Source organism: Vulpes lagopus, chromosome 11, assembly GCF_018345385.1.
Source record: "Vulpes lagopus strain Blue_001 chromosome 11, ASM1834538v1, whole genome shotgun sequence".
Taxonomy (NCBI): Eukaryota; Metazoa; Chordata; class Mammalia; order Carnivora; family Canidae; genus Vulpes; species Vulpes lagopus.
The window spans coordinates 93,037,123-93,049,882 of NC_054834.1; the positions used below are offsets into that span (position 1 = coordinate 93,037,123).

Sequence of the window (12,760 nt, forward strand, 5' to 3'; positions counted from 1 at the left end):
AGACACAGCAGTGGCTCCTGCCCAGCTCTCCCTTCCCCACCCTCCAAACAGCAGTAAGTGGCCACCTATTTCTTTAATTAAATCTTTTTTTCTGGGGCACTGGGTGGCTCCGTGGTTGAGCATCTGCCTTCATTCAGCTCAGGGTGTGATCCCGGGGTCCTGGGACTGAGTCTCTCATCAGACTCCCCGCAGGGAGCCTGCTTCTCCCCTCTGCCTGTGTCTCTGCTTGTCTCTGTGTCATCTCTCATGAATAAATAAATAACGTCTTTAAAAAAAAAAGGCCTAATTCTTAAAAAAAAAAAATCTTTTTTCCTCCTCTGGCAAATGTGAAGCTAATTAGCAATAGCAATGTGTGTTTGAAGTAGAAGCAAGGTAGCAATGGGAGTGGAAAAGAAGATTTGATTACACAGGGAAAGTGCTCTTCTTTTTTTTCCCCCCTTCCAAATAGTGTTCTAGGAGCTGCTCATTATAAATACTGCTCATCAAAATACTGTAGGTGACCCCTGAGATGGGAAAAATGTTCAATAAAATGTGTTTGTTACTTTTTTATGAAAGTGCCCCTATTGACTAACCTGTCAGTAAAATAGGGATCATTCTCCTTGAAAATTTGACTAGGCTTCTAGTGAAATGTAAGGAGGCAACCATGACAGTTTATCTTGAATTGACATGCCCATGGGGGATTTTGGTTTCTGTGGAACATCGGTGCTCTGGAGCTGATAACTGTGTATCTGTTGTCTGAAAGAATGGACTGTATCTCCAAATGGGTAAATGGAATTTCCTTAATAGCCTCAAAGCAAAACATGCCCCAAATCTGACTTTGTAGACATTGGCAATAAGTGTAGACTGGTTTACATCTGGTTGCCAAGAAATGTACATGGACGAGGGTAAAACAGAAGAACAATCCGAGTGCAGATACCGAGGGGCTGGTGGCCAGTGTGAAAATACTCGTGAGGTTACTGTAAAGGAGATTGTATCTGCAGTTTCATATGCCACCTTCACTACTGATCTTTTGAAAATCTTTGGAAGAGAAGAATGAATTTAAGAAACGTACAGGATAGCAGTATAGAGTTGGGCCAGTAGTGATGCCCTTCTGGAAATACATCTGTAAACAATAGGTGTCCCCAAACAACCCAGATGCAGTCTGGGCCTGGCACGGAGCCAGAGCCGGATTATGGGCATTTCTCCAGCAAGGAGGGCCTGAGGGCTGGACAGCCTGCAGGTCAGCTGGGGCTGGTGTGGGGGCTGCTGGCCCGCAGGGGCCCGGACCTGTGCAGGAGCAGATTGGGAAGAGACCTGGGATTCAGAGGACCTGGGCTTCAAACTGGTTCATTTGGGTCTTCATGTATTTTTCGGAGTGTCACAGCGAAAATGGGGAAAATAAAACCAATATCCTAGAGTTGTTGTAAGAATCACATGTAATAAAGATACTGACTTTTATTTTATTTTTTAAAATATTTTATTTATTTATTCATGAGACACAGAGAGAAGCAGAGACACAGGCAGAGGGAGAAGCAGGCTCCCTGCAGGGAGCCCAATGTGGGACTTGATCCCAGGAACCCGGGATCATACCCTGATCCCTGAGCCGAAGGCTGACACTCAACCCCTGAGCCACCCAGGTGCTCTAAGATGTCAACTTTTATAATATGTAATTCGCAATGTGTAAATAAAATATTTTAATCTATACCTTAATTATTCCTATAAAGGCTATTGGCTTTGCCCTAATTCCTTACGCTTCCCCTTCTTCAGGGCGGTGGATCTAAAGCTAATCTCTCCCCCAGCTTTCAGGATCCTAGTTTTTCTCCTTCTGTATCAGCAGAGTCCTGACTCCTCTACTTCTGTCTTCGGTCGCCAGTGTCCCCTCTTTCTCCAGGGGCTCCTTGTCCGTCTACTACACTCACATTCAGTCACCTCCCCACCCAACCCTGACATCCTCATTTTTTTTCATTCGACCCTTGAAATTATGTATGTGAAAGCTCGGATATTGTGAACAGTTTCTCACATTTCATATGATAAGATCCCTACTTCAGCCTGAAAATCTGGCCTAACCTACTAAGATGACTTTTCCTTCCACCATGATTGTTCAAGCAACTGGCCTTTATTTTTCCCGGTACCTATCCTGCAGTCCTCCCTCTGCCCTTTGCTGCACCACTTCCCCTACTCAGTGAACCCTCTGCTCTCCTTACCCCTGACCGAAAAATTCTGGTTCGGTCTCCCAGCCCCCTGGAAACCTTCATGTCCTGGCCCCGGCTGAATCAGGCACTCCTGTCTGTGCCACTCACGAATGAACGTGGCCTTGAACGGCTAGGAGTCTGAATGTTATGCTCAAGGCCTGACTAACTTACAGACGCATTCTGGGAAGAGCTCATATGTCCTCAATGGCCAGCTAATCCAGAACAGAACACGATGAACATTTGTTCCACTCCTAGTTCCAGACAAACACATGAGGCCACATCTGGACCTTTAAAGAACTCTAACTAGAGGCACCTGGGTGGCTCCATGGTTGAGCATCTGCCTTCAGTTCAGGGTCCTGGGATCGAATCCCATATCAGGCTTACTGCGGGGAGCCTGCTTCTCCCTCTGCCTAGGTCTCTGTCTCTCTTTGCATGTCTCTTATGAATTATTAAATAAAATCTTTAAAAAAAATAAGGAACTCTAACTTGAATCAAGATAAAACCATAAAGTATCCAACCAATAGATTTACTTATCAAGAAACTATGAAATAACTATAATAAGACTTTCTCCAACAAGGATGTGTTCTACTAAAGAAAGTGCTCAGCTGGGTACTTACAAGTTATGGACAAGATGTTTTCCTATTAAGTGGGTCTGGAACAGATAGAGCAATCTGTATAAAACCAAAGATTTTCCTGGCTTTACTTTTTTTCTTCCCTCAAGTTACTACTAAAACAGCTGTCAGTGAAAACTCAGTGCAACTAGGAATAGCAAACCTTACTTTTTCTCCTTAAATTGTTAAGCATCATTTTTTTTTCTCCTCAAGGAAGAAGATCGCAACAATGCAATGAATAAAGAGCGACAAGAGTCTTCACTGAAATCAAAACTGTTGAGACTGCAAAAAGATATCGAAAAAGCCTTAAGAGACCGGGAAGGTGTGTAATTATATCTATGAATGGCCTGATAAGGGAAAGTATTCTACTTAGAGGTTTCATTCAAAGTTCGGGTGATTCCATTTTTGCTAACTGGGGCAGGGATCACTTAATTTAAAGACTCATATATCAAACCTAATTTGTGTGAATAAAGAAAAAGGAGAAAGGAGAAAGGGAAGTGCAAACAGATTGAAAATGACATTTTGGTCCATTTGAGAGAGCTATGCAAGCACTATGTCTCCATTTCCAGAAATAATAGCATTTTGCCGTGTATCTGAAATTGGCTGGAATGAGGGACAGCTCATTTGGCTTAATTTAATATATGGTAAACCTCCTTTGCACACAGCCTTTGGTTTTCTTGTTTACTCCTTTTGAAGCTATCCTTCTAAATGAGTTAGGGATGTCAGAATGGGAAGCAGATCTGGAGTGATACGGAAAATAAAAACAACCCCGTGCTTGTGATTCTGATATGTAGAGCTTATTTTACATGGACTGGAACAAAACATTGAAATGTAATTCCTGATAGGAAACCCAAGAGAGTGAAATGTTTAGAAACATAAATTCTGTAGTGAGTGAGAGTCTAACACTGTGATGGTTTGGGGAATTGACCATGGACTGGGTCCATAAAGAGGATTCGAAAGCTCATCTTCAAAAATGGGAATCAAGATTTTATAAGCACCAGAATTTCTCAACTTTCATTAAACAAAGGTACAGGCCACTGCTTCAGTAAAAGTCAGTAACAATTACAAGGAGAAAGAGAGTCAGCCATTGGGGTATCCTCTCGGTGTCCCTTCTGGGCTCAGGCTCCCCCAGCACGTGCCCTCTCTCAGCTGTGTCCCTCCAGGACAGGATGGACAGCGGTGACTGAGAGGATGATTTCATTGTCAGGCCTGGAACGGATGCTGAAATCCTACTCCAAGGACTCCACCTTCCCAGATGCAGAGAGCCAAAAAATCACAGCAGCCTTGATGGACGAGGTAAATATTTGCAGAGTCCGCTTTCCTAGATTTAATGATGAAAGAGTTATTTTTAGAATGCTTGTTTTCTGGGCCCATTTGACCTCTGCTTGCTTTTCTTTTCTCATGATACAGAACAATCTGGTCAGAGCTTCTATAGTCGCCTCCTTGACAAGCAGTTTGAGGGATCTGGAAAAATTGTACTTAGAAATGTTTGCTTTAGCCTCCTTCCAGGAAACCAATTGTGCCTGAAATAGAATTCCCCAAAATAGAATAATTCCATTCGGGTCTGGAAACCCTGTGTACTTTAACCCGGTTAAGAAAAGTGATCAAAAGCACAGGGCCTGCATTCGGGAAGGCCGGTATTTGGATCTCACCCTGCCGTTTACAGGGACTTGGGACAAGTTTAGTTTTCTCGGTACCTACCTCCAAGGGTTGTTGTGATGATACGGTGTGAGTTAGAAAGTGCCAGCGCCATGCACAGAGGAGAGCTGAAATCCTGCTAACTATTCAGAGTCCATTGTTCATTTATCCCCTCGCTTTTAGGAGCCTCTGAAAGTAACAGGACAAAAGAAAACTGGCCACACAGGAGGAAGAGGGTAGTCTAGGTTGTGCGGCAAACTCTTGAGAAAAGGGGGAAAAAAGTTTAGAGGCTGGGGTGGTTTTGAGGGGAGGGGAGGTACTGTCAGGAGAGGCCAGGGAGAGGCACCTCTGGGCCTGTTTGCTGAGCGCCTGGACCACAGCAGCACCCCCTCGGGGGGGGGGGGGGAGCAGTGGACAATGCTCCAGAGGAAGCCACTGTGAAAGGTCAGCAAAGGCCTGTGGATTTTATATAGGAACAAAAACAAACAGGTGCTGCGTGTGGCTAGATATAGGTCTTCTGCTGTGATTAGAGAGAGGGGGAAGTTGACTGGGATTCACCTGAGAAGAATTCAGGAAGAGACAGAAAATCTTTAGCAATGTTTTGAAGGACACAGGAAGCTGGGCCAGCTGTTCACACCTTGACTGTAGCCTAACCAATTCTTTTGCGAGAGCAGGTACCTAATAGTTGTGTTCAAACAGGCAATTCCACTAGTTCTTTGGAGGAAAGGAGGCCGGTATAGCCAGGTACAGTTTAATCTATTTTTCAGCAGAGGCCTCCTTTAGTGAGGGAGCTGTTGTAAAAACAAACCTAACAATCTTCATGAAAAGAAAGGCCTGGATTCTGTTCACTTGGGAACAGAGGCCCATAACATGGCGGCAGTTCATATGAAATTACAGGGCAGTCGGACATTTTCTGTGATGGTGTGAAATGTTTGGTTTACATGGTCTATGCAAATAATATTTACCAAAATAAAGTCATATATGGAGCATTTTATGATGGTGTCAGGTTCTAAGTTGATTTCTTTGGTGGTTCTGGCATAGCATTTTGTCATTACCAGCATAGAACACGTCTTGGGATCATCTGGGAACACTCTGGCCTGATGCACACAGCAGAGGGTGCAAGGTCGGAGAGGGACTGACCCCTGAACTCATGGTGTTTGTGAGTGGAGCCAACATGAACCTTCAAGTAGTGGATGCCAAACATGCATGTAACTCAGTTATTACACACCCTGCATCTGGTGGAGGGCAACTACTGGTAGACTTTGTGTTACCCAGAGAAGGTCTCTTACAGGAGGAAACTCTGTTTCATTGAAATTCTTCCTAATTCATTGTCTCTTGGTCCTTCAAGTGCCATATTTAGAGCAAGAATGTTGGCAAGGCATGTTCTATGAGAAATTTTTGCAAAAATGGCATGTATCTAGAGTAGACACTGTCTTCAGATATGGGAAGGAGCGTACCACATAGACGAGAAGGAGACTTGCCCCACGATGGCCTCCAGTGCAGACCAGGTCTAATGGTAGACGGTCTGCGGTGGGTTTTGATTTCATCATCTTAGGTAAGCCCGCCCCACGATGCAGTGGATCGTTCCCCATTGATCAGAGATGTTCAGTCTATGGTTGTGGCCCTCGGCAGGGCTGTTAGGGTTACGAATCCCCATGCTGGAGGTGTGGAAAAGGAAGAAATAATGGTGAGGAAGAGATGGGATAAGTAGATCCCTTCCATTGGTTAGATTCCATTATTTGATTTACCCGGACTGAACACAGCTTGAAAAAAGAAGCTATTATGAAGTTTCTAGCACAAGATCAAATGGGGAACAGGAGGTCAAATTGAGAACTAGGAGTGTATCTTTAGCTTTATTTATTTTTACACCCAAATACCTCAGAATATTGTTTCCAGTTTGCAGAAGTGTTAACTACAAACGTTTTGGGTAATGTAAGACCTCACCTTTTTAAGAAAAACAGTGACATCAGCAGCAACAGCAACAAAGCCCACCTCACACCATTTTAGTTTGATCCTATTTAGTACCAGTTTGGTTATGTTCACAGTGCTGGGCACTATGTTCAACTGCCTCTCTTCGAAGCCCTCAAAAGCCTGCCTTCTATAATCAACACTTAACTATTCCCTTTCTCAGTCCTCAACAGAAAATGAGAAATGCTGTTTGTTGCCACAGAACACTGATCTCTAGGTTTCCAGTTTGTGTTCAGAAGAGTGCAGAATAAGGGGCGCTCCACAACTAAGGCTTCTCTTTAAGCTGCTTAAAGACTCCACTTTTTGTTCTCTTTAGCATTTTCTGCGCCTGTCTGCATGAGTTGAATGTGTACCTTTCTAGACCTCTTTGTCACCTTGGAAGTTATCCTGATATCCCTTTACCCGCCCAGTTGTGCTTCATTTTCTTGAAATTTACTCACATGGCCAAATGATGTATCCACAGACCAATCTGAAACTAGATCTTTTGCAAGCAAACTCCTACAAACTGGCATCGGTGTTAGCAGAACTTGAGCAAAGACCTCAGCCCAGCCATCCCTGTAGTAACTCCATCTTCAGGTGGAAAGAAAAGGTAAAAATTTAAGATTGTTTGTAATTTCTTGACTGGGCTTGTTGTATGGAGTGGCTTCAAGTAGTACCAGGACAAAAAAAAAAAAAAAAAAGCTATTCTGAACCATATGTGCCATATATCCAAATCCCAACCGTGGAATTTTAAGATAAACTTATTTGTATTCCTTTCGAGTGCAGTAACAAGAGCTAATCACAAATGAATACATTCTTGGTAGACTAAATATGAGGAGCTCAGAACACGTTGCATTCCTTCTTCCTCCTCATACCTTTATTCTTTGAATATGCTTGTAAAGTAAAATTTCATACAGACCTAAATTGTAAGATTTTGTGATATGCAGTAGTCCCATCCACTTAACATAGTACACGAGATGGGTAAAGCGTGAGTACAATTTAAAAACTTCACCCCTGTGTATTTTTGCCGGTGATACGCTAGAGGAACTGATGACGAGCACGTGAATACACAGGGGTAGCTCCTGCTTGCAGCTGTTCTCCGTTTCCGGTCAGAAGAGGGAGCTGTCACTATCTTGTGATAAAGGGATGGTTTTCTTTCCATGAGACTCAACTCTAAAACCGTCTCAATCATTTAGACGGTCACAGCAATTTCATTTGCATGAAAGCCAATTAAAGTTGAATTTGAGGAAGTAAAGCTATGAATGTTATTATCTGACCTTGAGTTGTAGGTCAGGATTGCAAACACAGACTATAAAATACGGTAATTGTCCAATTCTGAAAACATTATGGCTTCAGAAACAAGAAAGATTTATAGTAGAGTTTAGATAGACTCTCCTCCCAAAAATTAAAAAACAAATTCCTGAGGAAAACAGTTGCAGAGGAGTTACTTCTCGCAAATACTTTGGATGATGGGACTGTTAAAATGACTTTTTTTTTTTTTTTTAACTATTTAAACAGCAACAGACACATAGTTATGTAAAAATATCCCGGCCTTTTCTGATGAAGAGATTAGAGAACGTTGTGAGCAAAATATCTTTTGGGGGGCAGAGACTCCCAAGTTCTTCATCGACAGGTAATCCCATACCCACAATGACGGGGCTGGGTTCTATGGGTAAAGCGCATTGTGACATTTACATTTTATTTTCACAGTCACATGGGCATATATCAGCTCAAAGAAATTTGCATTTCAGTTAGGAATGATTAATTTGTTAGCATTTGTAGCTTTCTGTGCAGATGGAATCCAAAATGTGGGAAGGAGTCAAAAAGTGGAGGGTTGGGGGAAAAATGTATGATATGGGAAGGTCCCCTAGGTGACTGGCATCCATGTTATTCAGACAGTCTGCAATTTGTTGTCTGTACATTCACCTCTGAACCATGGTGAGAAGCTCTATCTCCACAGCCTCTTCCAAAATTCCATGGAAATCCTGTCCTTTCTGTGAGAAACGTGGTGATCCTAAGACCTATCTACTCTTTTTATTCAGCCCCCTGACCTTAGCCATTTGCCAACCTACACCCACCTTTCAACACACACACACACGTGTCATTGTCCCTTGCTTAACTATAGTTTCATTAACCTTCATTCTCGAGTTTCTTGATGAGAAATTGGCAAAAAGAATTTCCAGAAAACACAGGATGGGACATAATGGTCCACATGGTGTAGGAAATAATCATCATCACATTGTTTAAGAAACAGTTCCATCAGAACCGTAGGGTGATGGAAACAAGCATGGGTTCTAAGTGGCCCCTAACTATACCTGAATGGCAAAACTGGTGTGTGTTTTCCAAAACATGCATCAACTACCACATATATTAGCTAACTGATGTTGATAAAGAAGTTCATGTGGGAAACAGTTTTAAATTATCATCTTTATTATTTTTTTCTCCAGACTTATTATTTTCCACATTATCATATAGTTTTTGATATATAATATACCTGGTCCTTACACATAGTAGTATGTCACAAATGGTTCCTACACCAACGAATGAATATTACATGAAATTATAAATTTTCCTTTTGAGAAGATGTCAGTATATTTAGGCTGTGCACCACATTGTTAAATAACTCAAGAGCTTCCCATCATGTTCATCTTGCCTACTGATGCAGCGTTAGTAATTATAACTGGATCCAACTTTCAGCCTCCGGTGTGGTCCAGATGGGCAGTGGTCTTTGCAAGGCTTTATATTCTTTTCAAGCCAGACAAGATGATGAATTAAACTTGGAGAAAGGTAAGAATCATTTTCAAATAGTTTGATTGCCTTACCATGCTGAGATCTTTCACTTGAATAAAACTCTGTCTTTGTTATGACAGCCTTACAAGCGACTACAACATCAAATCATCTCAGGTTTATAATCATCCTTATAGAGATAAGGCTCATCGAAGATAAAAGTTACACAATAAAAATAGCTAACATTCATTCGAAGCTTACTAAGTGCTAAACATTGCTGCAAGCACATTGCCCCATTTATTATTTTTTTAAAGATTTTATTTATTTATTCATGAGAGACACAGAGAGTCAGAGATATAGGCAGAGGGAGAAGCAGGCTCCTCGCAGGGAGCCTGATGTGGGACTCCATCCTGAGACTCCAGGATCACACCCTGGGCTGAAGGCAGATGCACAACCACTGAGCCACCCAGGCATCCCAACACATTGCCCCATTTAATGTTCATAAAAGCCCTTTGGGGGGGGGGTAGGTTTTATTGTTTATCCCCATTTTATTGCTGAGGAGACTGAGGCATAGAAAGGTTTTAAGTACTTTGGCTGAAGTTGCAGGAAGTGATAGTGCAGGCTTTGAACTCAGAAACCCAGAGTCATGCTTCTTATCACAGTGCTAACCTGGGGTAGAGTGTCAAGAATGGAAAGTTATTAGAAAGGTAGCCCCCCCTTTTTCTTTTTCAGAAAGCTGAACACACAGGAATGTGAAATGGTTTCCTTTCATGGCTTAGGGTAAGCGTGAGTTCTAGAAGCAGGGTCAGAGGACTCCCAGCTTAATGTTTCTCCCACTCGCCTCTCAGAAAAGTGTTTTATGGCCAATCTAGGAAATGAACCCCTGTACCACAGATTTTTGTTGAACATGGAAGGGTACGCTGTCATGGTTATGTAGACCTCAACATTAAATAAGAAAGTCACCAGCCTCAACTTTCTTTGTGTGTCCACTTAGCAACCATGTTTGGGTGTTAGAGCCAAGGCAGAGATCCGGAAGTCAAAAGGTTAGTGAGAAAGAGTTGTGTTTGTAGGAAAGAGCTCATTACCTACGAGCAGGAGTGGCACCCAGAGCCAACAGGAAGTCATGATGCATTTTGCAGCTGTACAACAGGGACACCACATATTTGCTATCGGTTAATGGGTGCTTCCTTTTCAGTTTGCCAGTCAGATTTCTTCCAGCAACTACTTTTCCTTCTAGCTCAGAAATAAATAAAGATAAGAGAAAAGGAAATAGGAAATAAACCCTGTCCTCCATTCATCTTAAATCAACGTTGCCTTTATTTAAAAGTTGGAAGTGTTCCGGAAGTCACCTTGTTCCTCATGATGTCATCCTAGGGTTACCTGCAGCAGTAAGTGAGTAAGAGAAGCGCTGTATTCCCACTTTCTTTGTGAATAAAAAACGCATTTCCAAGATGCCACCTAGACCCGAGGGCCTGAGTTTGAGTTACGTAGTTACACAATAAATTGATTATCTTCTTTGTCTTCAGTTCTCTGTTGGCAGCAAAGTCTACTTATACTTTATAATATAAGTGGGTTCTGTAAGTAAAAGGAGCCATTGGAGACTTTGGGAAGCTGGCAACAAGACTTTAAATTATTTGTTTGAATTCCTATCAGTAGGCTGTGTCAACATGCTGACCTGAGATCTGCTGACCTGAGAGGACTCATTGGAGTAGACCTTAGGCTGAGAATGATCTCCTGTAAGGCTAAAAAGTGACTTATGAGTAAGAGGAGAAAAAAGGAGGGTGGACAGTCTCCTTTGCCTGAGAAAGAAAATAACTGGGGAGGAGAATGAAAGAAAGAAAGATTGAAAAGTTACCTCAGAAGGATGCTCAAGATAAAAGAGCTGTTGGATCCTGAAGGAAGACGAGGAAGTTTCTGCTTTGCTGTGCAGGCAGCAGCCGGAGGGAAAGAACTTTTTTTTCACAAGAGAAGGACTTAGCCAGAGGATTTGGGGCAACAGGTTAAGCGTTAGGGTTATTAATATCATAATAGGATTTTTTAAAAGAGAGAGAATTAGAGAAGGGCCGTGTGTTTCTTAGGAATTCTGTGGATTTGAATCCTTGCTTTAAAAAGTAGGGTCTTCAAATCAATATTTGATTCGAGTTATCTAAGTCGTTGAGTGGAGAGTTATGATCCTGTGCAAAGCCGTGCATTGGAACTTTGGACTGTAAAACTGGCACATGTAATGGAGAGAAGCTGTCTTGAGCTAAAGAAAAGTCTGGTAGCTGAGACAGACTCATAATAGTCACCCTACCAGACTATCTCGGCCACAAACATGAGAAACCCTTAAAACACAGACGCGGAGAAAGAGTTTGGTAACAAGTTGGCTGTATCCAAAGTAAGCCATCCGGCGCGAGAGGGAAATGGGATTCTGTTTTTAATGAAACTACCTCATGCCACAAGTTGGTTGCCCATTACCTTATTCTCTGCATTCCGCCTGCCTGTACCGAGGTGGTCAGTACATTTTGCTTCATCTGGATCGCGTGCAGAGAGTGCCGCGAGTAAGTCCTTGAACACAGCATCTCCTTAAAACTGTCTTGCCGACTGGGCTCAGGCATGTGCTTCTTTTTTCTTTTTTTTTAGATTTTATGCATTTATTCATGAGAGACACACACAGAGAGAGGCAGAGACACAGGCAGAGGGAGAAGCAGGCTCCATGCAGGGAGCCCGACGTGGGCCTCGATCCCAGGGCCCCAGGATCAGGCCCTGGGCCAAAGGCAGACGCTCAACCACTGGGCCACCCGGGCGTCCCTGGGATGTGCTTAAATGACAGGGCCCCGTTTGTCTAACTAAATGTGCATTTTCACAGGCGACATTGTGACTATATACAGGAAGCAAGAAGAAGGATGGTGGTTTGGATCTGTGAACGGAAAAAGGGGCCACTTTCCTGCTGCTTACGTGGAGGAGCTCCCTTGGGATGCCGGGAGCCCGGCCACCCAGGCCTGAGACAAGAATCCGACCACACCGCCTCCCTCAGTAACCCGTACAGTGCACTGAAAATAAAGATAAACGCTGTCACCTTTACAATACACCATGGAGTCTTACCTGCGCGTCACGCACTTTGCACTCCTGGGTATTTGCTTGAAACAGAGTCAGAAGACGGAGAGCACAGGGAGGCAGGAAAGAGGCCCTGCAGCAACTAGAGTTTTCAACTCCTAAGAGACCCTAGAGATGCCCCGACACAGCCCCTGGTGTCACACAGGGAGAGAGGCAGAGTTCAGATCCTTCAGCCCCTTGCCTGAACTCACGTAGTTTTCTGGGGGCACAACAGAGGTGAGGACGTTGATGTCCTTTTCAGCTGGGTTGTGTGGCAACGGGCCAGAGCAGGCCTGGGCCGGGGGTCAGGGGGGTGCCCAGAAGGGCCTGGGAGGCGAGGAAGAACTGGGGATGAAGAGCTCAGCAGAGCCTGCCAGGTAAGACCCCAGGGAGATAGACCCAGGTTAGGAGAGGGACAATAAAGGATCGAGAGCCGAGGCCAAGAGTCCCTGTGATCAGATGAGGGCATGGTAGATGAGAGGTCTCGAGACTGGGCGGAGGAGCTCAGTGTGGAACGGAGTTTCATTCTGAGCCAACAACAATCTTCCAAGGCGGTGGCTTCTTATTTATCACCTACGCACAACCAGAACT

At 43.5% G+C, this 12,760-nt stretch overlaps 1 protein-coding gene across 13 annotated transcripts in view; it reads left to right on the forward strand.

Moving 5' to 3' along the window:
• Positions 1–12,157, forward strand: part of NOSTRIN (nitric oxide synthase trafficking) — a 56,247-nt gene extending 44,090 nt beyond the window's left edge. For all 13 annotated transcript variants that reach the window (XM_041721996.1, XM_041722001.1, XM_041722000.1 and 10 more), the window contains 6 exons: positions 2,996–3,104; positions 3,990–4,078; positions 6,852–6,977; positions 7,886–8,000; positions 9,065–9,154; positions 11,943–12,157. In XM_041721996.1, coding sequence (XP_041577930.1) covers positions 2,996–3,104; positions 3,990–4,078; positions 6,852–6,977; positions 7,886–8,000; positions 9,065–9,154; positions 11,943–12,079 — 666 coding nt within the window. In that variant the 3' untranslated portion in view covers positions 12,080–12,157. The remainder of the gene's footprint in view (positions 1–2,995; positions 3,105–3,989; positions 4,079–6,851; positions 6,978–7,885; positions 8,001–9,064; positions 9,155–11,942) is intronic.
• The last annotated feature ends 603 nt before the right edge of the window (positions 12,158–12,760 follow it).